At 51.4% G+C, this 27,888-nt stretch overlaps 1 protein-coding gene across 2 annotated transcripts; it reads left to right on the top strand.

Annotated features, from left to right (window-relative positions):
* The first annotated feature begins 11,843 nt into the window (after nucleotides 1-11,843).
* Nucleotides 11,844-26,503, top strand: FGF22 (fibroblast growth factor 22). Of its 2 annotated transcripts, none has more exons than XM_086946310.1 (3): nucleotides 11,844-13,031; nucleotides 22,272-22,375; nucleotides 25,917-26,503. In XM_086946310.1, the coding sequence occupies exons 1-3, from the start codon at nucleotides 12,758-12,760 to the stop codon at nucleotides 26,124-26,126; spliced, it is 588 nt and encodes a 195-aa protein (XP_086802436.1). In that variant the 5' UTR covers nucleotides 11,844-12,757; the 3' UTR covers nucleotides 26,127-26,503. The 2 variants fall into 2 exon arrangements, with proteins under 2 accessions (XP_086802436.1, XP_086802435.1); XM_086946309.1 differs by having other exon boundaries at nucleotides 25,914-26,503.
* Nucleotides 26,504-27,888: the final 1,385 nt, after the last annotated feature.

Genomic DNA, 27,888 nt, shown 5'->3' with positions numbered 1-27,888 from the left:
ACGTCCTCCGCAAGATGGGTGGAGGAATCTGAATAGTTTGATAATACTATGGAAAGTGTGAGAGAATTACAGAAGGAAGCCACCCCCGCAGAATTAGAAAAATGGGAAAAGGAAGTAGGGAGACTGGACGAGAACAATTGTAGGGGTGATCTGACAGAAAAACAGAGGTGGTTACTACCCAATGCATAAGTACAGGCCATTGTAACTATGGCTCACAGCCCTGCCCACGTAGGAGCAAAAGATATTTGTGGACTCTTGGATCCAGTATAGAATAACCCTAATATACAAAGGACAGCTGTCCGGTTAGTCCAATACTGCATGGTCTGTTTGCAACACAATCCGGGGAAGGGAGAAAATGTCCTGAGTGGAAACTTTGCACCTCCAACGTTACCCTTTGAAGTGCTTCAGATGGATTACATCCACATGGAGCACGTCAACAATTTGAAGTACGTTTTGGTAGTGGTTTGTGCTTTTAGCAAAAGGGTTGAGGCCTACCCCACAAAGGAGAATACTGCTCTGGCCACCGCAAAGGCCCTCCTCAAGGAGTTTGTACCACGATATGGTTTGCCCCGTTTGATATGGTCAGACAATGGGGGACACTTCCATGGGGCACTTGTTAAGCATATTTGTGATGGCTTACAAATAAAACAAAAATTCCACGCAGCACGACATCTACAATCAGCAGGGCTCGTGGAAAAATACAACGGGATTTTAAAACTCAAAATGACTAAGATTCAGGAAAGCACAGGGTTGAAATGGCCTGACACCTTGCCCTTGGCCCCCATGTCACTACGGGTTACCCCACATTCTCGCTCCAGCCTCTCTCCTTATGAGATAACATTCGGCCGGCCCACTAATATATGGGGGGTGCCCAGACCACGATCCTTTTCTGATATAGAATATCCTATGTTGATCGATTATCTGTATGCCCTGACTAAAGATCTTCGTTCTATTCATCAGCAGGTAGCATCTGTACTGCAGCCTCTGCCAGAGGGCCCCGGACATCGACTACAGCCTGGCCAGTGAGTACTGGTCAAGAAATTCGAACAAGACTCCAGCCTGGCTCCAAGGTGGTCTGAGCCACGCCAAATCCTGCTCGCAACCCGAACGGCTGTCAAAGTGGATGGGAGAAAGCATTGGATCCATGTCTCCCATCTGAAAAAGCTGCCGCTTCCACTTCCACATGATCAGCGACGCCCAGGGGGAATTTTGACCCAGGAGACCAAGAGAGCTACTGCATTCGTACCCTTCTCCGACGCCTGCGAGACCGAACAAAGGCAAGAGGAGGGAGGGACGAGATCGGGTGAACCGGTCTCTGCTGAATCTGCAATTGCTTTAAATCCTGCTTTGAATACCCCGGCAAGCGAAAGTTCTAATGAGAAAGAGATACCTACAGTGCTGTTTTCTGATCAGGAAGTTCCGGGTCATGTGCGATACAACCTGCGGCCGAGAAAACATCACGGTGCCTCAGACCTCACCACTAGGAGATAAGGAAAGACTCAATTGAATAGATAGGGTTTGCTAGCCTGCAGGTCTGAGGTACTGAGTGAGACACTGGACTGAACCAGTTGAGAGCTGGAACTTTGATCACTGTGCTCTGTTCAGAAAGAAAGACTGACTCCTGTGAATGGCCAGGTTGTACAACGGGATCATTCTGACCACAACTCTTTGTTCTCTTGATGAACGATAGGAGTCTGCCTGTGAGACTCAGACGGACACAGGGAGAAGAACCCTCTGGCAGAACGGACTGCTAGATCCGAGTTTATTTTTTGGACTTTTAGCTAGGAATGTACCCTTTTGGTCGTATTGTACTTGAAGAAGAAATTCCCATTGCACCTCGATACGTGCCGTTCTATGAACCAATGTTTTCAACCTGGACCACAAGGGTCAAGGTAGCCTTTGTGTTGGCTATAACTGTGATAATAGCTATTTTATGGGCTTATTCATATATTTAGAGCATAAATACTCTTTGCAAACTCTTTTACCATCCACTGTTGCACCGCCTGAGCATTTCATGCTCACCCTAGCACCCCACAAAGAACGACATCGCCAGACCTATGCGAAAAATGTATTTGTAGAAATGCTTCATCAGACGCACAGTGCTACCAACATTACTGACTGCTGGGTTTGTGGGCTTCTGCCTTCGGTTGTGCACAATCATGATCTGTTCCTCTCACTATCCCTGTCCTATTTAGGGAGTTGTGAAGCATGGTTTAAAATGTTTTCCGCTATGTACAATCATTATATAGAAAATACCAAACCGTACACCGAGAAAGATTATAATATGATTTTAGCATATATCGAAGAGCACCAGGGATTTGACCCAGAAGGTAATGGGGGACGGGGATCGTTAGATCCTCAGGCTTGTATGAATCTGTATACTGAGGTTAAGAATAGTACCTGGTTGCAGGATGAACTCTATGATTTTGACCATTTCAATGATTCTCAATACTTCCAGCATTTTGTTGTTCGAAATGTTACCCGCGAACGCATTGTACCCATTCCTATTTCAAATACGTCTTCCGATTTCTGTGTACAGGGGATGGGGCATGTACAGGTTGGTGACAGTATCTGCAATTACACTTATCACATGAAGATATTTAGTAGCTCGCCATTATTGACGCCACCCAATGTGTATTTTGTATGCGGGGAAAATGCTTACACTTGGTTACCCCGTGGTTGGGCTGGGCACTGCTATCTGTCCTTCCTGTACCCGCCTGTATACATAGCACCGTCCGACTATCATAGAACACACCAGCTACACTCAGCGAGAGCAGTACCCAATAGGCAACGTAGACAGCTCATAGCAACAGAAGTCGATCAGACTGACACCTCCTTGCAGCAGTTCATGGATTTTAGCAAAGGTTTGGTCCCATTCTGGGGACCTATATTTAATAGCAGAGAAATAAGAAGGTTGTCCAGAATAGTAGAAAATGTCATTAACATCACTACTGATATCCTGACCAATATTACGGTAGAGCTTCAGTCGACCAGGCTCATTTCGCTCCAAAACCGTATGGTTTTGGACGTTATCTTGGCCGATCGAGGCGGAGCATGCCGAGTGATTGGCAGCTCCTGCTGTGTATATATATTCCAGACTCCACCCCCACTGTTCATTTGGCCATTCAAAAGCTGCATCGCATAGCGGTCGAAATGCATACCGAAAATGGATCCTGGTCACTGTCCGGCTTGTTCTGGGGGCTTCTGACAACTTGGGGATGGAAGGTGTTGTTAATATTGGGTGGAGCGGCCGGTGTCATTTTCACCTGTTGCGTCCTAATACAATGTGGCCCGGCTTGTTGCTCCTATTGTGCTTCCAGAGTAGCGACCATGTGCGTCCCTTCTCCAGTTTCCACTAAGATTCAGATGCTCCAACAGGAGATTCATGAATTAATGGCTATTGATGAGGAGGTTTTCCAAGATTAGCGTTCCCTTTTTCTTTAGCTACATCACGCTAAAAGGAGGGTTTGAGGAACCGGAATTGATTCCCGGTAGTGTAACGCATATAATCGATAATTAAGAATTAGCATGATGTATCTAGATCACTCACCTCAAGTACGCAAACACTAACATACCCCCGAATCGCAGTAATTTAGGGTTCTAACATACACTGCATTGCACGTTTTACACTTGCTTGACTTGACCGACGCCATTTTGTGGCCTCGCTCGAAGGCCTACATTAGCAGACCCCATTCATTTCTTGCACCAAAGTCGTTCCCCTGAGAAACAGCCCAACTGTGGCAAAACTGCTCTCTGCTCGTTAGGCCTGTCAAGGTTATAGGTAGAAGGAGGAGGCCCGATAAGCACATTCCGGGAGGGGTGCAGGGCGGACTCTCTCGAAGTTAGCAGAAGGGAGTCACCCGTACGACCTTGCTAATCTAGGATGAGCTAAACCAAGAGCGCTTTGTCTCCCATATATGGTCTTTCCCTCTGCACCAACCTGTACCAACTTGTATTTTTCCATCTTAGGTAACTGTTTCGAGAATGTAACAGTATATATGTGATGTTCTGACAATGTACCAGCAGTCTTCTAGGCGAACCTTGTGGGGTGAGGTCGCAAGGAGCTCCACTGGCAGAGTTTGTTTGCTATAATAAACGATTGGACTTTCTACACTGCCAACCGACTGATTATTGGTAATGGGAATGGGACTGGTTGTAAGTATAACTCTAATTGGGTGGTGGTAAATATTTTTCGGTACTTCCGTTTGTTAGAATTGGCCAATGAAAAGATTTCTAGGTTTCAGGAAATTGAGCTGGACGATGGCTCGGCTGTTATGTGCAATATTTTCTAGAAGAATTTCAGCTGTTAAGGAGTTGGAGATGTATCATGGATTCTGTTATCAGGAGGTCGTCATTTTGAGGTTTAGAAGGGAACCTAAATTATATCGGATTCTATCTTTACCTGAGATTTGAGAAGTATTCCGAAAATGAATAGTGGCGCGCACGCAGGAATATGAACACAGGGCGTTGGAACTCAGAGCTGATGATGCAGAGGGGTTTATCTCATACATAAAACCAAAGGGTTTGCATTCTTCACCAACTATTTCAAAGAGGGTGATGGTAGCATTGCCTACAGCAGGTGTGAACCTCTCTGTAGGCAGCCTCCCAAGGTCAGCGACAGCCCGGCTACGAGCCACGATCAACTCAGCGGCAAGAATCATCACAGGCTCTAAGAAAAACGCTCACATATCCCCAGACCTGATAGCCCTCAACTGGCTTCCGTTTGAAGGCAGAATTCATTTAAAAATCGCTTGTATGACACACAAGACCCTACACCACATCGTCCCACACTACCTAGCTCAAAAACTGGTGCTCTCTGCGGGCAGCAGAGCCTCCAAGAGTGCCAAGACTTTTCTCCTACAACCGCAACGATTTGTCAAGAAAAACAAACGTATAACCGGTCCTTTTTAGGTTTTGCCTGGCGAAAAGATGCGCTCTGCGCATCTTTTTCGCGCAGGCGAAAACCTAATGAGTATTGTAGTGGAGTTAGGAACGGCCCCCATCTTCTATTGGCTAGCTCCATAAATGGAGGCTAGCCATTGGAAGATGGGCCTGTCCGTCAATGCCGGACCAGATTCGGGGGCGTTCCCGAGATTTTTTGGCTTTTGGCGACGTCACGCTACGTCAGCCAAAAGCCGGGAACGCCCCCGAATCTGGTCCGGCCGGGCCGCAAGCAAGCCGGAAGTCCCGCCGCCGCTCTTTCTATGCCAGGGGAAAAGTGCCCGGGAGAAAGGAGTGCAGCCGCCAGCGAGGCCCCGGTGCAGGAGAGCCCCACCCGCGGCACCCGAGAAGAGATCCCAGGCCCCTGCAGAGGAAGGACACCGCAAGCGCCCCCGCCGCCTCTTGGGAGCAGTCCGGTGAGTTTTAAAGTTCTCCGTGTCCCGCCGTCCCCCCTCCCGCTCTCCCCCCTCCCCCTCTCCGTGTGGTCCTGCCTTCCTCCCGGAGCCTGGTAATGAAAGCCTAAGCAGTCCGGTGAGTTTTGAAGTTCTCCGTGTCCCTCCTCCCGCCGTCCCCCCTCCCGCTCTCCCCCCTCGTGGTCGCACTATGATTCCAGCAATGTAAATACACTTTTGTTGTGCTTTCCTTCGTGCTCGCATGCTGTTCTTCGGAGAGTTAATACGGACTTATCAATGCTTGGCTTAGCTGATTGTGATTCATTTGGAAATATTTGGCTCAGGGGCGTTTAGGGCAGTGTGAGTTATGTGTTATGGTTGAGAGTGCTTTATCGGAGTGTGGTTCAGTTGAGTGTGGTTTTGCTGCGTGGGTTAGCTGAATTTACCTTAGACAGGGTGTAGTTTAGCGGCTGCACATCAGCAGATCGTAGTTTAGTTGATTACCTCTAGCTGGGCGTGCTTCAGCTGCCAGTGGTTCAGCCTGGCACGGACCTGCCGAGGGTTGTAGACCTCTCTAAACGGGCACAAGCTCTGCTAAACTGCTCAGTGTAGCTTACATGGGAGCGCGTTGGTGTATTTTGGAAGGTGTGGCTAACCAGAGTCGACTAGCCGAATGTGCTTTAGACGAGCGGGCCACATAAATGCGGTTCGGCTGGGAGTCGTATGGCAGAGGTTAGTTTAGTTGACGGTGGTTTAACCAGAGGCGCTTGTCAGGGGGTGGGGCGTATTTAACCTGAATGTGGTTTAAAAGAAAGTGGTCCGACTGAGTACTGGAGAGCTGAGAGTGACTTGTTATGACATGGTTTCGCCGACTGTGGGGTTGTGTGTGTGAGAGTGCTCCAGTTAGTTCTGGGTTAGCTGAGAGGGCTTTGGCTGAGTGGTTCAACTGAGCTGGGTTTATGGGATAGCGGTCTGTTTAGTGTGCCTCGACATGTAGCCTGAAAGTCGTTTAGCTGAGTACAGGTTGGCTAAAATAATTTGTGTGAGTGTGGTTCAGCTGAGCTTGGCTGAGCTGACATTGGCTTATCCGAAACTCGTTTGGTAAGTGCTGTTTCACTAGCAAGGTTTAGCAGCCCTTGGATTACCTGAGAACGGTTTAGATGAGAATGGCTTGGTTGAAGGAGGTTTAGGTTACTATGATTTACCTGAAAGCGGGTTAGATTCGTATGGGTTAGCTAAACGTGATTTGCTTGAGCACAGGTCAACTCAGGGGGCTTGGCTGAGGACTATCCAAGGGGGCCTTATGGGCAGTAATTTAGATTGGTGCAGTTTGGATTAGACGAGTGCCTGGTCTGCGGCTGAATTGAAAGTATCTCAAATGACAGGGGTATGGCTGAGTATGTAGCAGCGATTCAAAGGAGATGTTTGTAATTTAATTAAGTGCTGGTTACAGGAGAAGGATAAATGCGATTGTGGTTTAGCTGAGAGTGCTTTACATGAGTGTGACTTGGCCGAGAGTGGCTTCGATGAGTGCGGTTTGGGTTAGATGAGCAGTGGTTCGGAGGAACGGGATGGAGGTGTGACTGAGAGTTGTTTACATGAGTGCTGTTTAGTTAATGGCGAGTAACTAAGGGTGGTTTACATGACAGAGGTATGGCTGAGAGCGGGTTCAATGAGAGTGCTTTAAACGAGATTATTGAGGTTCAGCTGGGAGTGGTTTACAGGAGAGGTGGCTGTGGTTTGACCAAGGGTGGTTTACAAGAGAGGGCTTTAGGTGATTTTTGTTTAGCTGAGAGTTGTTTACATTATTAAAGTTTAGGTATTAGAGTGTGGCTGAGAATGTTTTCATTGAGAGCGATTTAAAGGAGATGGTTATGGTTTAACTGAAGGGGGTTTACAGGAGAGATGGTTTTGTGGTTTAATTGAGGGTGGTATAGCGGAGAGGGGTTTGGGTGCTTGTGGGGTAGTGTGTTGTGCTAGTCTGTGAGGGGTGTGACTGCTACTCTCGGAGGGCTGTTAGCGCTGCTGGTAGTGTGTGGTGCTAGTCTGTGAGGGGTGTGAGTGCTTGTGATAGTGTGACTGCTACTCTCGGAGGGCTGTTAGCGCTGCTGGTAGTGTGTGGTGCTAGTCTGTGAGGGGTGTGAGTGCTTGTGATAGTGTGACTGCTACTCTCGAAGGGTGGTTTGCGCTTCTGGTAGTGTGTGGTGCTAGTCTGAGAGGGGTGTGAGTGCTTGTGATAGTGTGACTGCTACTCTCGGAGGGTTAGCGCTGCTGGTACTGTGTGGTGCTAGTCTGTGAGGGGTGTGAGTGCTTGTGATAGTGTGACTGCTACTCTCGGAGGGTTAGCGCTGCTGGTACTGTGTGGTGCTAGTCTGTGAGGGGTGTGAGTGCTTGTGATAGTGTGACTGCTACTCTCGGAGGGTTAGCGCTGCTGGTACTGTGTGGTGCTAGTCTGTGAGGGGTGTGAGTGCTTGTGATAGTGTGACTGCTACTCTCGGAGGGTTATTAGCGCTGCTGGTAGTGTGTGGTGCTAGTCTGTGAGGGGTGTGACTGCTACTCTCGGAGGGTTGTTAGCGCTGCTGGTAGTGTGTGGTGCTTGTCTGTGAGTGCTTGTGATATTGTGACTGCTACTCTGTTAGACTTTTAGTAGAGTAGGGTTGCTGGTCTTTGAGAGGTGGGAAAGTGCTATTGGTAGAGTAGAGAGAGTGCAGAGTAGAGAGAGTGCAGAGTAGAGAGAGTGCAGAGTAGAGAGAGTGCAGAGTAGAGAGAGTGCAGAGTAGAGAGAGTGCGAGAGAGTGCAGAGTAGAGAGAGTGCGAGAGAGTGCAGAGTGACTAGGGAGTGCTAGGGAGTGCAGAGTGACTAGGGAGTGCTAGGGAGTGCAGAGTGACTAGGGAGTGCTAGGGAGTGCAGAGTGACTAGGGAGTGCTAGGGAGTGCAGAGTGACTGCAAAGTGACTGCTAGATATTAAGCTAATGGCAATGTAAATGACAATGCCATTTATTTATCTGTTTTCAAAAGCAACACATAAATACAAATTTTGTCATTTACAATGCCAATAGCTCTAACTTTTCCAAAGGCGAAACCATTGCATTGTAAATGCTTGTTGCATATGGCTCCTAGGATATGGAACACTTTGCCCAGTGAAACACGAATGAACCCTTCCTCTGCCGCCTTCAAAAGAGAAATGAAAGCTATCCTCATGGCTAAATTCACGTGAACTATATGTATATTCACTGTATTGTATTACTTGCTGTTTCTTGCGCTCCTATTCGTCCTTCTGTTTATTTTGTTTGCGCTAGAGTAGCACTGTCTTCTCTCGATTCAGTATAACTTACTCACACTTTTCGTGGTAGGCTATATCCCACCTTCAACTTTGACTTGTAAAGCGCTCTGATACTCACAAGAGTCTTGTTTGTGCTATATAAAACCCTCAAAATAAATAAATAGGTTCATGATTCGATAAGAGGTGCAATGGAAAGCAAGGCTGTTCAATCTGGAGGAAGACTGGAAGAGATTCTGAAGCTGCAGGGATCTGGTGGAAGGATGAAGGAGAGTCTGAAAGCCGCAGGGATCTGGTGGAAGGATGTAAGAGATTCTGAAAGCCACCAGGATCTGGTGGAAGGATGTAAGAGATTCTGAAAGCCACCGGGATCTGGTGGAAGGATGTAAGAGATTCTGAAAGCCTCAGGGATCTGGTGGAAGGCTGAAAGGGATTCTGAAAGCCACAGGGATCTGGTGGAAGGATGTAAGATTCTGAAAGCCTCCGGGATCTGGTGGAAGGATGTAAGAGATTCTGAAAGCCACCGGGATCTGGTGGAAGGATGTAAGAGATTCTGAAAGCCTCAGGGATCTGGTGGAAGGCTGAAAGGGATTCTGAAAGCCACAGGGATCTGGTGGAAGGATGTAAGAGATTCTGAAAGCCTCCGGGATCTGGTGGAAGGATGTAAGAGATTCTGAAAGCCACAGGGATCTGGTGGAAGGATGAAAGAGATTCTGAAAGCTACAGGGATCTGGTGGAAGGATGAAAGAGATTCTGAAAGCCGCAGGGATCTGGTGGAACAATGATGGAGATTCTGAAAGCCACAGGGATCTGGTGGAAGGATGTAAGAGATTCTGAAAGCCACCGGGATCTGGTGGAAGGATGTAAGAGATTCTGAAAGCCACCGGGATCTGGTGGAAGGATGTAAGAGATTCTGAAAGCCACCGGGATCTTGTGGAAGGATGTAAGAGATTCTGAAAGCCTCAGGGATCTGGTGGAAGGCTGAAAGGGATTCTGAAAGCCACAGGGATCTGGTGGAAGGATGTAAGAGATTCTGAAAGCCTCCGGGATCTGGTGGAAGGATGTAAGAGATTCTGAAAGCCACCGGGATCTGGTGGAAGGATGTAAGAGATTCTGAAAGCCACCGGGATCTGGTGGAAGGATGTAAGAGATTCTGAAAGCCTCAGGGATCTGGTGGAAGGCTGAAAGGGATTCTGAAAGCCACAGGGATCTGGTGGAAGGATGTAAGATTCTGAAAGCCTCCGGGATCTGGTGGAAGGATGTAAGAGATTCTGAAAGCCACCGGGATCTGGTGGAAGGATGTAAGAGATTCTGAAAGCCTCAGGGATCTGGTGGAAGGCTGAAAGGGATTCTGAAAGCCACAGGGATCTGGTGGAAGGATGTAAGAGATTCTGAAAGCCTCCGGGATCTGGTGGAAGGATGTAAGAGATTCTGAAAGCCACAGGGATCTGGTGGAAGGATGAAAGAGATTCTGAAAGCTACAGGGATCTGGTGGAAGGATGAAAGAGATTCTGAAAGCCGCAGGGATCTGGTGGAACAATGATGGAGATTCTGAAAGCCACAGGGATCTGGTGGAAGGATGTAAGAGATTCTGAAAGCCACCGGGATCTGGTGGAAGGATGTAAGAGATTCTGAAAGCCACCGGGATCTGGTGGAAGGATGTAAGAGATTCTGAAAGCCACCGGGATCTGGTGGAAGGATGTAAGAGATTCTGAAAGCCACCGGGATCTTGTGGAAGGATGTAAGAGATTCTGAAAGCCTCAGGGATCTGGTGGAAGGCTGAAAGGGATTCTGAAAGCCACAGGGATCTGGTGGAAGGATGTAAGAGATTCTGAAAGCCACCGGGATCTGGTGGAAGGATGTAAGAGATTCTGAAAGCCACCGGGATCTGGTGGAAGGATGTAAGAGATTCTGAAAGCCTCAGGGATCTGGTGGAAGGCTGAAAGGGATTCTGAAAGCCACAGGGATCTGGTGGAAGGATGTAAGAGATTCTGAAAGCCTCCGGGATCTGGTGGAAGGATGTAAGAGATTCTGAAAGCCACCGGGATCTGGTGGAAGGATGTAAGAGATTTTGAAAGCCACCGGGATCTGGTGGAAGGATGTAAGAGATTCTGAAAGCCTCAGGGATCTGGTGGAAGGCTGAAAGGTATTCTGAAAGCCACAGGGATCTGGTGGAAGGATGTAAGAGATTCTGAAAGCCTCCGGGATCTGGTGGAAGGCTGAAAGGGATTCTGAAAGCCACAGGGATCTGGTGGAAGGATGTAAGAGATTCTGAAAGCCTCCGGGATCTGGTGGAAGGCTGAAAGGGATTCTGAAAGCCGTCGATTGGTCACATTTCAGCGGGTTGAGGGCAGGGGGTCTTTCTAAATCTGCAGCAGTCTGATGAACATTCTCTGAAGTGCTGCGGAGGGAGCTTTAAAGTGCCGGTGTGGGGGAGGGGGGGGGTGATGCCAGCCTCTGTGCCTTTAATACCATCTAGTGCCCTGGACAGGCCACTCTGGGGTGCTCCTCCCCTCCAGGTGTTGCACTGTGTCTCCCCAGCCAGACGTCCTGCTCCGGCCACGGTGCTCGCTGCCCCCTGCAGAGGCTCCTGCCAAGCCCCTCCTCCGGCCCCAGGGGCTGATCGATCGGCAGCTTCGATTCCGATCGGGGGATGGAGGGGCGGACACGAGGCCAGGCTGCAGTGGGAGCGGCGGCGGCTCCAGGGAGGAGGCTAACACCGGCCACCGACAGCCGGGCTAACACCGGCCACCGACAGCCGGGCTAACAAGAGCCACCGACAGCAGGACTAACAAGAGCCACCGACAGCCGGACTAACAAGAGCCACCGACAGCCGACTAACAAGAGCCACCGACAGCCGGGCTAACAAGAGCCGCCGACAGCCGGAACACCAGCCACCGACAGCCGGACTAACAAGAGCCACCGACAGCTGGACTAACAAGAGCCACCGACAGCCGGACAACAAGAGCCACCGACAGCCGGACTAACAAGAGCCACCGACAGCCGGGCTAACAAGAGCCACCGACAGCCGGTATAACACCAGCCACCGACAGCCGGGCTAACACCAGCCACCGACAGCCGGACTAACAAGAGGCACCGACAGCCGGGCTAACAACAGCCACCGACAGCCGGTATAACACCAGCCACCGACAGCCGGGCTAACACCAGCCACCGACAGCCGGACTAACAAGAGGCACCGACAGCCGGGCTAACAAGAGGCACCGACAGCCGGGCTAACAAGAACCACCGACAGCCGGACCAACAAGAGCCACCGACAGCCGGACTAACACCAGCCACCGACAGCCGGGCTAACAAGTACCACCGACAGCCGGACTAACAAGAGCCACCGACTACACCAGCCACCCACACCTGGACACGTCCCATCGACAGCCGGGCTAACAACAGGCACCGACAACCAGAGAGTTCCAGACAGGCGCAGGCCACCGAAGCCACCTCTGAGCCACTAGGCGACCAGTGCCATCCGAAAACCGGCGGTACCAGAGGCACCGACAACTGCGCCGAGGACGGGCGGCAGCTCGTGAGGCAGGAGGCGAGGACGCGTCCCTTCCGAAGCCCCCCTGCCAGGGCCAGGAAGCGCCTAGAGGCGGCTGGGGCGCAGCGCTGCACTCGAGGAAGGAACTGAGAGCGCATCTCTTCAGCAGCGCCTAGAGGCGCTTCAGGGCACGGAGTTGCTCTAGCGCCTTCTGTCCTCCCTTCGTCCAGTAAGCCTCGCTCTGAGGCTGCCCGGTGGCACAGGAGGAAGGTCCCGAGGGCGCGTCCACTGCCTTCACAGCCAGGAAGCGCCTAGAGGAGTGAGTTCCATTCATTCATCCATACCCCAGCTCGGAGGGGACAGGCTGGACTCCCGGGGAGGAGAGGCCCAGCAGTGGCCCTGATACCTTCATTCATTCATTGACCACTGCTCGCCCAGGTGCGCGTCATCGCGGTGGTACCCAGGAGCATGGCACGCGGGCGTGGCCTCCAGGAACTGTAGGGCACCCCTGGCAGCAGGAAGGGGAGCATGGAGCCGGCGCGGAGGGGGCCTCGGGTGGCCGCGGGGTGCCGGCCCTGGCGGTGTCTTCTAAGCACACGCGGCGCTAGCCCCCTGGCTCAGCTCTCTGGCCTCTAGGCGCTACACCGGCCATGGGCACCTGCAGCGGCTCTGGGGCCCCCGGACTCGCCCCACCCCCGCCCTGGGTACCCTCATACCTGCTCCTAGTCCTGGCAGTGGGCGCCGCGGCCATGCCACCCAGGTGCCACCTTGCCCCTCCCTGGGCGGTGCGCCGCCACGTGCGCAGCTACAGCCACCTGGAGGGGGACGTGCGCTGGCGGTGGCTCTACTCCGCCACCAACTACTTCCTGCACATCGAGCGCAACGGAGAGGTGCGCGGGCGCCGATGGGGCGACATTGGACAGAGTGAGTACCGGCGCGGCCAGCTGCGCGCGCTGCGCTAGAGAGTGAGTACCGGCGCCGCCAGCTGCGCGCGCTGCGCAAGAGAGTGAGTACCGGCGCGGCCAGCTGCGCGCGCTGCGCTACCGGCGCGGCCAGCTGCGCAGCGCTGCGCAAGAGAGTGAGTACCGGCACGGCCAGCTGCGCGCGCTGCGCAAGAGAGTGAGTACACAGTTTAATGCAACACAAAGAGTAGCACCACAAGTGAGTAGTTGCGCAGCCAGATGCGCGCGCTGCGCAAGCGAGTAGCACCACAAGGGGTAGCAAAGGGTGAGTAGCGCCACTGAGTACCTTTACAACCAGATGCGCAAGTGAGTAGGCCTCAGTTTGGAGCGCGGGTGGACACAGAGTAGTACACACAGGGTGAGTAGGGAGTGACAGGGTGAGTAAAGCCATCCAGAGCGCGCGTTGCGCAAGTAACAGTGCAGCCTGTTTGCGCTCATTCGCCACTGAACACCGACGTAGGATGCTGTGGACATGTATGCACGGGGAGTCGTGTCTACGCTCACCCACGTGCCTAGAAGTGAACTGTCGGCGCGCGCCTTGCACCGGAAGTCAATAGAGCGGGTAAGGTAGCGCTGGGGTTAATGCACTTCATGCCTCTGCGGCAGTAATCCCATGGACATTTAACCTCCCCGAGACTCGGGCTGACCTCACTACCTCTGCCTTACTGGGCCCAACCCTCCTGCCACTACCCGCACCAGCTGTGTGTAACTTTGCATCTCTTGCTGTGAAACCTAAAGCGCTCTAACGCCCTTGTGTAGTGTCGGCGCTATATAAAAATGCACTCATGCGTAATTAAATGAATCTATGTTCGGCGGCGGCGGCAGCCTTTGAACCTCCCGCTGGGGTTCAGTCGTTTCTCCTCTGAGATTGATACAATCAGTATCATTTGGTAATGCATATTAAAATAATTATTACCTAGGGTAGGCTTTCAAAAGCGCAAACACGTGGGTAGCGCGGGCGACGAGAAACAACGATCACTGCAGTGAAACCGGCCGGGCTCGACTCGCATTAATTCCCCTGGCAGTACTCACAGCCCTGGGGTGCACACGCGTCACCGGAAGTGGATGCACCTGTGACATTGCAGGTGTGCGGCGCTGCACTCAGAAGGTGGGTAGAGACGGGGGGCAACTAGACCCGAATTTAGGGAGGGGGTGGGGGGTCAGGGGCAAACACATCTCTCGAAAGCCCCTTTCTGACAAACATTTCATTTTTTTTATAGCGCTACTCTAGTACACTTACACATTTCTGTGATCGGCATGGTACACGTTCTTTGTAGCAGGCACATTAACCTTCTGCGCTGTATGGGTGGCAGGAGTGCCCATGTGAGTGCACAGTGAGCGATGCAACAGTGTGAGAGGAGGGTGAGAGGAGGGTAAGAGGAGTGACTGCAGGGTGAGTGAGGGGACCATATGAAGTTGGGTGCAGATGTAACTGCAGAATGGGACGAATGAATGAATGGTTAATGATGGGTTTGTTTGAATGAGTTGCTTATTGAGCAGTGAGGAGGACGGCTGAGTGAAGTGTCACATGAGTGCAGAGTGAGTAGTGTGCTTGTGTGACTGCAGAGTGAGGTACAGGGTGAACAGTGCAATGCATTGTGAGTGCAGAGTGATCACTGTGAGTGCAGGGTGACCGGTGTGAGTGCAGGGTGAGCGGTGTGAGTGCAGGGTGAACGGTGTGAATGCAGGGTGAGCGGTGTGAGTGCAGGGTGAGCGGTGTGAGTGCAGGGTGAGCGGTGTGAGTGCAGGGTGAGCAGTGTGAGTGCAGGGTGACCGGTGTGAGTGCAGGGTGAGCGGTGTGAGTGCAGGGTGACCGGTGTGAGTGCAGGGTGACCGGTGTGAGTGCAGGGTGAGCAGTGTGAGTGCAGGGTGACCGGTGTGAGTGCAGGGTGACCGGTGTGAGTGCAGGGTGAGCGGTGTGAGTGCAGAGTGAGCGGTGTGAGTGCAGGGTGAGCGGTGTGAGTGCAGAGTGATCACTGTGAGTTCAAGGTGAGCGGTGTGAATGCAGGGTGACCGGTGTGAGTGCAGGGTGACCGGTGTGAGTGCAGAGTGAGCGGTGTGAGTGCAGGGTGAGCGGTGTGAGTGCAGAGTGATCACTGTGAGTTCAAGGTGAGCGGTGTGAGTGCAGAGTGAGCGGTGTGAGTGCAGGGTGAGCGGTGTGAGTGCAGGGTGAGCAGTGTGAGTGCAGGGTGACCGGTGTGAGTGCAGGGTGACCGGTGTGAGTGCAGGGTGAGCAGTGTGAGTGCAGGGTGACCGGTGTGAGTGCAGGGTGACCGGTGTGAGTGCAGGGTGAGCGGTGTGAGTGCAGGGTGAGCGGTGTGAGTGCAGAGTGAGCGGTGTGAGTGCAGGGTGAGCGGTGTGAGTGCAGGGTGAGCAGTGCGAGTGCAGGGTGAGCGGTGTGAGTGCAGGGTGAGCAGTGTGAGTGCAGGGTGACCGGTGTGAGTGCAGGGTGACCGGTGTGAGTGCAGGGTGAGCGGTGTGAGTGCAGGGTGAGCGGTGTGAGTGCAGGGTGAGCGGTGTGAGTGCAGGGTGAGCGGTGTGAATGCAGGGTGAGCGGTGTGAATGCAGGGTGAGCGGTGTGAGTGCAGAGTGAGCGGTGTGAGTGCAGAGTGAGCGGTGTGAGTGCAGAGTGAGCGGTGTGAGTGCAGGGTGAGCGGTGTGAGTGCAGGGTGAGCAGTGTGAGTGCAGGGTGAGCGGTGTGAGTGCAGGGTGAGCAGTGTGAGTGCAGGGTGACCGGTGTGAGTGCAGGGTGAGCGGTGTGAGTGCAGGGTGAGCGGTGTGAGTGCAGGGTGAGCGGTGTGAGTGCAGGGTGAACGGTGTGAATGCAGGGTGAGCGGTGTGAATGCAGGGTGAGCGGTGTGAGTGCAGGGTGAGCGGTGTGAGTGCAGGGTGAGCGGTGTGAGTGCAGGGTGAGCGGTGTGAGTGCAGGGTGACCGGTGTGAGTGCAGGGTGACCGGTGTGAGTGCAGGGTGAGCGGTGTGAGTGCAGGGTGAGCGGTGTGAGTGCAGGGTGAGCGGTGTGAGTGCAGGGTGAGAGGTGTGAGTGCAGGGTGAGAGGTGTGAATGCAGGGTGAGCAGTGTGAGTGCAGGGTGAGCGGTGTGAATGCAGGGTGAGCGGTGTGAATGCAGGGTGAGCGGTGTGAGTGCAGGGTGAGCGGTGTGAGTGCAGGGTGAGAGGTGTGAGTGCAGGGTGAGAGGTGTGAATGCAGGGTGAGCAGTGTGAATGCAGGGTGAGCGGTGTGAATGCAGGGTGAGCGGTGTGAATGCAGGGTGAGCGGTGTGAATGCAGGGTGAGAGGTGTGAGTGCAGGGTGAGCGGTGTAAGTGCAGGGTGAGCGGTGTGAATGCCGGGTGAGCGGTGTGAATGCAGGGTGAGCGGTGTGAATGCAGGGTGAGCGGTGTGAATGCAGGGTGAGCGGTGTGAATGCAGGGTGAGAGGTGTGAGTGCAGAGTGAGCGGTGTGAGTGCAGGGTGAGCGGTGTGAGTGCAGGGTGAGCAGTGTGAGTGCAGGGTGACCGGTGTGAGTGCAGGGTGACCGGTGTGAGTGCAGGGTGAGCGGTGTGAGTGCAGGGTGAGCGGTGTGAGTGCAGGGTGAGCGGTGTGAGTGCAGGGTGAGCGGTGTGAGTGCAGGGTGAACGGTGTGAATGCAGGGTGAGCGGTGTGAATGCAGGGTGAGCGGTGTGAGTGCAGGGTGAGCGGTGTGAGTGCAGGGTGAGCGGTGTGAGTGCAGGGTGAGCGGTGTGAGTGCAGGGTGAGCGGTGTAAGTGCAGGGTGAGCGGTGTGAGTGCAGGGTGACCGGTGTGAATGCAGGGTGAGCGGTGTGAATGCAGGGTGAGCGGTGTGAGTGCAGGGTGAGCGGTGTGAGTGCAGGGTGAGAGGTGTGAGTGCAGGGTGAGAGGTGTGAATGCAGGGTGAGCAGTGTGAGTGCAGGGTGACCGGTGTGAATGCAGGGTGAGCGGTGTGAATGCAGGGTGAGCGGTGTGAGTGCAGGGTGAGCGGTGTGAGTGCAGGGTGAGAGGTGTGAGTGCAGGGTGAGAGGTGTGAATGCAGGGTGAGCAGTGTGAATGCAGGGTGAGCGGTGTGAATGCAGGGTGAGCGGTGTGAATGCAGGGTGAGAGGTGTGAGTGCAGGGTGAGCGATGTGAGTGCAGGGTGAGCGGTGTGAGTGCAGGGTGAGCGGTGTGAGTGCAGGGTGAGCGGTGTGAATGCAGGGTGAGCGGTGTGAGTGCAGGGTGAGCGGTGTGAATGCCGGGTGAGCGGTGTGAATGCAGGGTGAGCGGTGTGAATGCCGGGTGAGCGGTGTGAATGCAGGGTGAGCGGTGTGAATGCAGGGTGAGCGGTGTGAGTGCAGGGTGAGCGGTGTGAGTGCAGGGTGAGCGGTGCGAATGCAGGGTGAGAGGTGCGAATGCAGGGTGAGCAGTGTGAATGCAGGGTGAGCGGTGTGAATGCAGGGTGAGCGGTGTGAGTGCAGGGTGAGCGATGTGAGTGCAGGGTGAGAGGTGTGAGTGCAGGGTGAGCGGTGTGAGTGCAGGGTGAGCGGTGTGAATGCAGAGTGAGTGGTGTGAATGCAGGGTGAGCGGTGTGAATGCCGGGTGAGCGGTGTGAATGCCGGGTGAGCGGTGTGAATGCAGGGTGAGCGGTGTGAATGCCGGGTGAGCGGTGTGAATGCAGGGTGAGCGGTGTGAATGCAGGGTGAGCGGTGTGAGTGCAGGGGGAGCGGTGTGAGTGCAGGGTGAGCGGTGTGAGTGCAGGGTGAGGGGTGTGAATGCAGGGTGAGCGGTGTGAATGCAGGGTGAGCGGTGTGAATGCAGGGTGAGCGGTGTGAATGCAGGGTGAGCGGTGTGAATGCAGGGTGAGCGGTGTGAATGCAGGGTGAGCGGTGTGAGTGCAGGGTGAGCGGTGTGAATGCAGGGTGAGCGGTGTGAATGCAGGGTGAGCGGTGTGAATGCCGGGTGAGCGGTGTGAATGCAGGGTGAGCGGTGTGAATGCAGGGTGAGCGGTGTGAATGCAGGGTGAGCGGTGTGAGTGCAGGGTGAGCGGTGTGAATGCAGGGTGAGCGGTGTGCTCGAGTGACCAGAGAGTAAATGGAGGAAGAACAGTGCGAGTTCATGGCAAGTGGCATAAGTGCTGTGTGCTCATTGTGAGTGCAGGGTGAATAGTGTGAGTGCATGGCGATCAGTGTGTGTGTTGTGATCGCTGTGAGTGCAGGGTGAGTGTGAAGGTGAAGGGAATGAGGAGTGAGTGGCCTGAATGCAGGGTTCATTTGCAGACACTTGAAGTACCTCAGTATGTTATTGAGGGCTGGTGTAGGGTTTCAGATACAAGTTAAATTATTGGTTTTATGGCATTATTCAGGGTGAGGGCCGGACAGGCCTTAGCGGGCACCAGGCATTTTCCCAGTGGGCAGGAAGGGTGGGGTCCAGTTTTGGACTGGTGGTGCAGTTTTTGGTACGGGGACTCTAGACACTGCCCAGCCGAGCCCCCAGCAGCTCGAGCTGCAGCAGCCGGGGCTGAGACACACAAGGTGGGGGGGCTGGAGCCCTTTCAGCCCTATGGGCGCTCTGCGCTTGTGTAGAGAGCATGCACCTGTGCAGGTACAGTTCGGTGTGTGATACAAGCTTGCATTGTAATGGTAATTGTAGTTATATAGCGCTAACTACCTCAAGCGAGGCGCTGATTCCCTTTTCGGCGAGTGGCACGCTACTCCGCAACCCAAAAAGGATTCGTGGTGGATTAGTAGAGGGAAATATAAGTTGTTAATTCGAGCAGTGGACATGGGAGTCAGTCTATTTGTGTGGGATAAAGGAGGGAAGAGTCTAGCGAGGGTTATTAGGGAGATCATAGCAGTAAAATGAGGTTTGGGGAAGTTAGAGGGAACAGTATAGGTCTAGGCCTTGCTCTCCCGTGCTGCTGTACCACCCTGCTTCCTCCCCGTTTTTCTGAGTGGTTTTCCTTAGTTTTTCCCTGTTTCTCTTTGTTTTTCCGTCATTTGCTGCTCCCACTTGCCACCCGTTTTCCCGCCTCACTCCTAGCCCCGCCTACCACCTCCCAGCACCCCTCCCTCCTCCCAGGACCTACTGAGCGGAGGCGGCGGGTGATCCCATGGAGCAGGTCCCGGGCCGCTCCCCTGTGAAGCTGCATTGCTCTCTCCTGCTTTTGCCTCACTTTACTGCTTTCTCCTTCCTTTCCCTGGTTTTAGCACTTCCCCCTACTCTTCCCTTGTTTGTTTACAGTTTTTTATATGTTTTTCCCTAGGCCTTGCTCTCCTGTGCTGCTGCCCCGCCCTGCTTCCTCCCCGTTCTGATGAAAAGGAGGTTTGGGATCAGTAAGGGAGGGATACTGGAGGGAAGAGTCTAGAAAGCGTTACTCGGAAGATCATAGCAGTAAAATGAGGTTTGGGATGAGTCAAAGGAGGGATAGAGGAGGGAAGAGTCTAGAAAGTGTTACTCGGAAGATCATAGCAGTAAAATGAGGTTTGGGATGAGTCAAAGGAGGGATAGAGGAGGGAAGAGTCTAGAAAGCGTTACTCTGAAGATCATAGCAGTAAAATGAGGTTTGGGATGAGTCAAAGGAGGGGTAGAGGAGGGAAGAGTCTAGAAAGCGTTACTCTGAAGATCATAGCAGTAAAATGAGGTTTGGGATGAGTCAAAGGAGGGATAGAGGAGGGAAGAGTCTAGAAAGCGTTACTCGGAAGATCATAGTAGTAAAATGAGGTTTGGGATGAGTCAAAGGAGGGATAGAGGAGGGAAGAGTCTAGAAAGCGTTACTCAGAAGATCATAGCAGTAAAATGAGGTTTGGGATGAGTCAAAGGAGGGATAGAGGAGGGAAGAGTCTAGAAAGCGTTACTCGGAAGATCATAGCAGTAAAATGAGGTTTGGGATGAGTCAAAGGAGGGATAGAGGAGGGAAGAGTCTAGAAAGCGTTACTCGGAAGATCATAGCAGTAAAATGAGGTTTGGGATGAGTCAAAGGAGGGATAGAGGAGGGAAGAGTCTAGAAAGCGTTACTCGGAAGATCATAGCAGTAAAATGAGGTTTGGGATAAGTCAAAGGAGGGATAGAGGAGGGAAGAGTCTAGAAAGCGTTACTCGGAAGATCATAGCAGTAAAATGAGGTTTGGGATGAGTCAAAGGAGGGATAGAGGAGGGAAGAGTCTAGAAAGCGTTACTCGGAAGATCATAGCAGCAAAATGAGGTTTGGGATGAGTCAAAGGAGGGATAGAGGAGGGAAGAGTCTAGAAAGCGTTACTCAGAAGATCATAGCAGTAAAATGAGGTTTGGGATGAGTCAAAGGAGGGATAGAGGAGGGAAGAGTCTAGAAAGCGTTACTCGGAAGATCATAGCAGTAAAATGAGGTTTGGGATGAGTCAAAGGAGGGAAGAGTCTAGAAAGCGTTACTCGGAAGATCATAGCAGTAAAATGAGGTTTGGGATGAGTCAAAGGAGGGATAGAGGAGGGAAGAGTCTAGAAAGCGTTACTCGGAAGATCATAGCAGTAAAATGAGGTTTGGGATGAGTCAAAGGAGGGATAGAGGAGGGAAGAGTCTAGAAAGCGTTACTCGGAAGATCATAGCAGTAAAATGAGGTTTGGGATGAGTCAAAGGAGGGATAGAGGACGGAAGAGTCTAGAAAGCGTTACTCGGAAGATCATAGCAGTAAAATGAGGTTTGGGATGAGGCAAAGGAGGGATAGAGGAGGGAAGAGTCTAGAAAGCGTTACTCGGAAGATCATAGCAGGAAAATGAGGTTTGGGATGAGTCCAAGGAGGGATAGAGGAGGGAAGAGTCTAGAAAGCGTTACTCGGAAGATCATAGCAGTAAAATGAGGTTTGGGATGAGTCCAAGGAGGGATAGAGGAGGGAAGAGTCTAGAAAGCGTTACTCTGAAGATCATAGCAGTAAAATGAGGTTTGGGATGAGTCCAAGGAGGGATAGAGGAGGGAAGAGTCTAGAAAGCGTTACTCTGAAGATCATAGCAGTAAAATGAGGTTTGGGATGAGTCAAAGGAGGGATAGAGGAGGGAAGAGTCTAGAAAGCGTTACTCGGAAGATCATAGCAGTAAAATGAGGTTTGGGATGAGTCAAAGGAGGGATAGAGGAGGGAAGAGTCTAGAAAGCGTTACTCGGAAGATCATAGCAGTAAAATGAGGTTTGGGATGAGTAAAAGGAGGGATAGAGGAGGGAAGAGTTTAGAGAGGGTTATTTTGGAGATCATAGACATGGTGAGTGCTGTGTGGGGAATCTTACACTGCATCTACCTGTATTATGTGTGAGGAAAGTGTGCACTCCCAACTCTTGACACATCCTCTGGGTTCACAAAAAGTGTGTTTGCCTGTACTTTGTGTGATACAAATGTGCACTGCTGTTCCTGTGGTTACTGCTGCTGCTGAGGGAAGCTTGCACACCCAGTGACTGAGACTGTGCACCCAGCAGCGAGAGCCACACCCCACGAGTGACACTGTGCTCCAAGGTGTAACACTCACTCCCAATGAGTGAGTCTGTGCTTCAGGGTGTGAGACTCAAACCCTGGTTCACTTCCACCCAAGATGTAACGCTAAAGAGTGAGAATGGTGTTGCTCCAAGGTGTGAGGCTTACCCTATAGGTGAGACTACAGTTCTAGCACTTATGACACACGAAGGCACCAGGTAAGGAGTGTTTGATTGCACGTGTTGCACATTTAGTACACAATGGATTGATGAGGAATTAAAAAGTAATTCTCAATCCTGACAGCCTCATTTTCAACTGTGGATAATCTAATTGTAAAACCATGGGGTTCTTTTAGTGTAACTCTTGCCGCCTTTTCATGTATCAAATATTGTAAACAAAAGGTTACAAACTCCTCCTCAAGAGAACAGAGCTGATGTGTGTGTCGCACACTGATGACGCCATTGAGCTGGAGCCTCCTACGGAAGTACGGTGGAGGCTTGGGCAGAGTACAGGGGTTCTGATACTCCCGGTTCTCTTCTGTTAGGAGTATTTGTTCAGATAGGCAGTAAAATGCACAAATATTCCACCTAGTGAATAACTGACAAGTGACCTTGTGTCTTTTGCATTCTGGGGTTGTAGTTCCTTGCCTCCAATTGCTACTATGGGCCTACAGGTGGTTTACAATCCAGGACTGGTGGAAAGGGCTACCGATGACACGGGTCCTTTCAAAAGCGTCTCCAACTTGAAAAGGGCTTTAACCCCACATGTACCACTCTCTCCGCAGGTGTGCTGGAGATCCGCTCGGTGAAAGTGGGAGTTGTCGTCATCAAATCTGTGCACAATGGCCATTACTTGGCAATGAACAAGAAAGGGAGACTATATGGAACGGTAAGTCGCCTTCCTCCCCTCCCCACAGCTCTGTTCAGAATCATACTCTTGCTGTGCCCTAACTATATTTCCACCAGGTGTGTTTTGGGCCCAATTTTGCCCCTGTATGTATAGCAGGTGTCAGTTTCCAGCTCTGTTATTACGAGCCCCCCACCCCATCAATGTGTTGAATTTGTTTGTACTCCGTGGTAATGAAAGTCCCAAACTGATGAAGAGTCACTTCATATATAAAGTGGCAGTGGATGGACTGTCAGAGGAGTTGATGAATCAATTAACATTTTGTTGATGGACCAGTTGACTGGCCTCTCAGTTGAGTTGACTGGTCTCTCAGTTGAGTTGACTGGCCCCTCAGTTGAGTTGACTGGCCCCCTCAGTTGAGTTGACTGGCCCCTCAGTTGAGTTGACTGTTCCCTCAGTTGAGTTGACTGGTCTCTCAGTTGAGTTGACTGGTCTCTCAGTTGAATTGACTGGTCTCTCAGTTGAGTTGACGTGCCTCTCAGTTGAGTTGACTGGCCTCTCAGTTGAGTTGAATGGCCTCTCAGGTCAGTTGAATGGCCTCTCAGTTGCTTTAACTGATCTCTCAGTTGAGTTGACTGGTCTCTCAGTTGAGTTGACTAGTCTCTCAGTTGAGTTGACTAGTCTCTCAGTTGAGTTGACTAGTTTCTCAGTTGAGTTGGGTTGACTGGTTTTACAGTTGAGTTGAATGGCCTCTCAGTTGAGTTGAATGGCCTCTCAGTTGAGTTGACTGGTCTCTCAGTTGAGTTGACTGGTCTCTCAGTTGAGTTGACTGGTCTCTCAGTTGAGTTGACTGGTCTCTCAGTTGAGTTGCCTGGTCTCTCAGTTGAATTGACTGGCCTCTCAATTGAATTGACTGGCCTCTCAATTGAATTGACTGGCCTCTCAATTGAGTTGACTGGCCTCTCAGTTGAGTTGACTGGTCTCTCAGTTGAATTGACTGGTCTCTCAGTGGAGTTGAATGGCCTCTCAGTTGAGTTGACATGTCTCTCAGTTGAGTTGAATGGCCTCTCAGTTAAGTTGACGTGTCTCACAGTTGAGTTTACTGGTCTCACAGTTGAGTCTACTGGTCTCACAGTTGAGTCGACTGGTCTCACAGTTGAGTTGACTGGTCTCACAGTTGAGTTGACTGGTCTCTCAGTTGAGTTGCCTGGTCTCTCAGTTGAATTGACTGGCCTCTCAATTGAATTGACTGGCCTCTCAATTGAGTTGACTGGCCTCTCAGTTGAGTTGACTGGTCTCTCAGTTGAATTGACTGGTCTCTCAGTGGAGTTGAATGGCCTCTCAGTTGAGTTGACATGTCTCTCAGTTGAGTTGAATGGCCTCTCAGTTAAGTTGACGTGTCTCACAGTTGAGTTTACTGGTCTCACAGTTGAGTCTACTGGTCTCACAGTTGAGTCGACTGGTCTCACAGTTGAGTTGACTGGTCTCTCAGTTGAGTTGACTGGTCTCACAGTTGAGTTGACGTGTCTCTCAGATGAGTTTGGACGGATTGACAGGTCAGTGGATGGACTGAGAGATCAGTGGATGGATGGATCGACAGGTCAGTGAATGGATGGATTGATAGGTTGGTGGATGGATTGACAGTTCGGTGGATGGATTGACAGGTCAGGGGATGGATTTACAGGTCAGGGGATGGATTTACAGGTCAGGGGATGGATTGACAGGTCAGTGGATGGATGGAATGAAAGGTCAGTGGATGGATGGAATGACAGGTCAGTGGATGGATGGAATGACGGGTCAGTGGATGGATGGAATGACGGGTCAGTGGATGGATGGAATGACGGGTCAGTGGATGGAAGGAATGACGGGTCAGTGGATGGAAGGAATGACGGGTCAGTGGATGGATTGACAGGTCAGTGGATGGATGGACTGAAAGGTCAGTGGATGGATGGACTGAAAGGTCAGTGGATGGATGGATGGATTGAAAGGTCAGCGGATGGACTAAGAGATCCATGGATGGATGGATTGGCAGGTCAGTGGATGGATGAATGAATGGGCTGAGATATCAGTGGATGGATGGATTGACAGGTCAGTGGTTGGATGGACAGGTCAGTGGACGGATGGATTGACAGGTCAGCGGATGGGTGGATTGATAGTTTGGGGGGTGCATTGACAGGTCAGTGGATTGATATGTCAGTGAATGTATGGACTGACAGGTCGATGGATGGATGGATGGATTGACAGGTCAGTGGATGGATGGACTGGCAGGTCAGTGGATGGATGGACTGGCAGGTCAGTGGATGGATGGACTGACAGGTCAATGGATGGATGGATTGACAGGTCAGTGGATGGACTGACAGTTCAGTGGATGGATGGATTGACAGGTCAGTGGATGGACGGACTTAGAGATTAGTGGATGGATTAACTGAGAGATCAGTAGATGGATGGACTGACAGGTCAGTGGATGGATGGATTGACAAGTCGGTGGAGGGATTGACAGGAAACGTTGTTGAATGGATTAACATGTTGGTGGATAGATTAGCAGTTTGGTGGATGGATTGACAGGTCAATGGATGGATGGACTGACAGGTCAGTGGATGGATTGACAGGTCAGTGGATCGATACGTTGGTGAATGGATTAACAGGTTGATGGATAGATTGGCAGTTTGGTGGTTGGATTGACAGGTCAGTGGATGGATGGATTGAGAGGTTGGTGGATGGATCGACAGGTCAGTGGATGGATTGACAGTTCGGTGGATAGATACGTTGGTGAATGGATTAACATGTTGGTGGATAGATTGGCGGTTTGGTGGATGGATTGACAGGTCAGTGGATGGATGGATTGATAGGTTGGTGGAAGGATTGACAGGTCAGTGGATGGATCGAAAGGTCAGTGGATGGATCGAAAGGTCAGTGGATGGATCGAAAGGTCAGTGGATGGATCGAAAAGTCAGTGGATGGATTGACAGGTCAGTGGATAGATACGTTGGTGAATGGATTAACATGTTGGTGGATAGATTGGCGGTTTGGTGGATGGATTGACAGGTCAGTGGATGGATGGATTGATAGGTTGGTGGAAGGATTGACAGGTCAGTGGATGGATCGAAAGGTCAGTGGATGGATCGAAAGGTCAGTGGATGGATCGAAAGGTCAGTGGATGGATCGAAAAGTCAGTGGATGGATCGAAAAGTCAGTGGATGGATCGAAAGGTCAGTGGATGGATCGACAGGTCAGTGGATGGATCGACAGGTCAGTGGATGGATCGACAGGTCAGTGGATGGATCGAAAGGTCAGTGGATGGATCGAAAGGTCAGTGGATGGATTGAAAGGTCAGTGGATGGACTGAGAGATCAGTGGATGGATGGATTGACAGACAAGTCAGTTGATGGATGGATTAACAAGTCAGTTGAAGGACTGGTTGAGAGCTCAGTGTATGAATGTTTGGGTGGACCAGTTAATAGGTGCATTGATTTGTCAGTTGATAAGCGCTTTGGCAGGAGTGGAGATGGGTGGATGAGGGGTCGTTTTGATGGATGTATAGATGAATGACACACCCTTTCTTCTCTTCCCTCCACCCCAGAAGGAGTACAACCGTAACTGCCAGTTCAAGGAGCGCATTGAGGAGAATGGCTACAACACCTACGCATCGTGGCGCTGGAAGCACCATGGCCGCCAGATGTTCGTGTCCCTCAACGGTCGAGGCGCCACGAGACGTGGCCACCGGACTCGGCGCAAGCACGTCTCGGCGCACTTCCTGCCCATGCTGGTGTCTGCCACACCTTTTGCTTACTGACTTTAAATCCCTTTTTTACGGAAACTATATATTTTTATATTTATTAGCATTATTTAAATATTTTATTTATATAACCTGGTCAGTTGTGCTGGATATAACTCCCCCCCTTGTTCTATTTACAGGACAGCGCCTGTGCCGAGAAGGGCTAATAGCAACGGCACTCTGGCCCTGTAGTACCGGTGCACTGAGCTGGCCTCTGCCACCCCTGGTGTGCCAGAGAGGGACAGGTATGACCCCTGTAGTCACCTTATGTGCTGATGTGCACTTGTTGTACCCATTCACAGAGTTGGGTTCTCTCGGTGGAAGTGGAATACACTGACCCTAAATACTGTTTTGATATTTGGATATCAGAAATATTTATTAAAAGTGCATACAAAGTGAGGGAACAAATAAATCCTTATATTTATAAACTGCTGAAGTGTCTCCTTTGTTGAGCTCTGTGAAGTCAGTGCTGACCAGTGGAGGGGCAGGTTCGTCCACCCCTCACTCTGTCCTCCTCGCTTTCACTCTCTTTTTGTTTAATTATTTTTAAGTTTTATATCAGCGCGCACAAGGTCCCGGAGAGCGCCAGAGCGCATCGCAGTATTACCAAGAATTAAACTACAATGCAAGCAACTGGTTTGGAGGAAAAGTAGTCGTTGGGGCAAAAGTAACAAGAGAAAGAAACTTTTTAATACAGTGCCGCCCCCGTGTAAAAAAAAAAAAAAAAGATTCTTTGGGGCACCCAGAAGCAAAAAAATATTTCCACTATTACTCTATAAAATTGTCAATACTAAACATATTTAAAAATTCAAACATTGCAGTTATGTTCAGTTACCCCTTCTAAAAATCTACTTCCAGGTCACTGTTCCTCTTTCATGTCACTCTTCTTCTGCCATGTGACTGACCTATAGTCAGGTCGCAGTTCCCATACCAGGTCACTGTTTCGCTTCCAGCTCACTGTTTCGCTTCCAGGTCACTGTTCTGTATCCAGGTCACTGTTCGGCAACCAGGTCACTGTTCGGCATCCAGGTCACTGTTCGGCATCCAGGTCACCGTTCGGCATCCAGGTCACAGCTATGCTTCCAGGTCATAGTTATACTTCCAGGTCACTGTTCCGCTTCTCAGTCACTGCTAAGCTTCCAAGTCACGGTTATGGTTCCAGGTCACTGCTACGCTTCCAGGTCACGGTTATGCTTCCAGGTCACGAGTATGCTTCCAGGTCACGGTTATGCTTCCAGATCACTGCTACGCTTCCAGGTCACAAGTATGCTTCCAGGTCACTGTTATGCTTCCAGGTCACTGCTACGCTTACAGGTCACGAGTATGCTTCCAGGTCACTGTTATGCTTCCAGGTCACTGTTATGCTTCCAGGTCACTGTTATGCTTCCAGGTCACTCTTAGATGTCTATTTATTCTAAGTTATTGCACCTGTCTTCAGTACATTATATGTTGAAGGTGGTCTCTTGCAGCCCTTACCTCTTTTACAGAATGTTTTCCAATGTTATTCCTGAGCCTCCCCAAGCCCGCCTCATACTGTGACATCTAGTTCTTGAAGTGCTCCTTCACTGAAACCTTAACAGGGTCTGGTCAATATTTTCCAGGGTCTGAATCAGAGGCGTAGTGAGGTTGGAAGAAAGGAAAGGGGTTCCCTGTTTGACGGTGGATAGCAAGTTACAGCTGTAACTCAAGTCCGCGGACCTGAGCTGGGCCATGGTGCCACTGCACCTGCGGCCATGACTCCGGGTTCAACACCTCTGCTGCCTACAGTGTGTGTATGCAC

The sequence above is a fragment of the Lissotriton vulgaris genome, chromosome 12 (assembly GCF_964263255.1).
Source record: "Lissotriton vulgaris chromosome 12, aLisVul1.2, whole genome shotgun sequence".
In the NCBI taxonomy this organism is placed as follows: domain Eukaryota; kingdom Metazoa; phylum Chordata; class Amphibia; order Caudata; family Salamandridae; genus Lissotriton; species Lissotriton vulgaris.
Note: the sequence above shows the minus strand (reverse complement) of the source record. Positions and strands in the feature narration are given on the sequence as shown.

Coding starts and splice junctions, on each gene's coding strand:
- FGF22 (XM_086946309.1), top strand. CDS start 12,758: ATGGGCACCTGCAGCGGCTCTGGGGCCCCCGGACTCGCCCCACCCCCG. Junction 13,032..22,271: donor ATGGGGCGACATTGGACAGA/GTGAGTACCGGC, acceptor CTCTCTCCGCAG/GTGTGCTGGAGATCCGCTCG. Junction 22,376..25,913: donor AAGGGAGACTATATGGAACG/GTAAGTCGCCTT, acceptor CCTCCACCCCAG/AAGGAGTACAACCGTAACTG.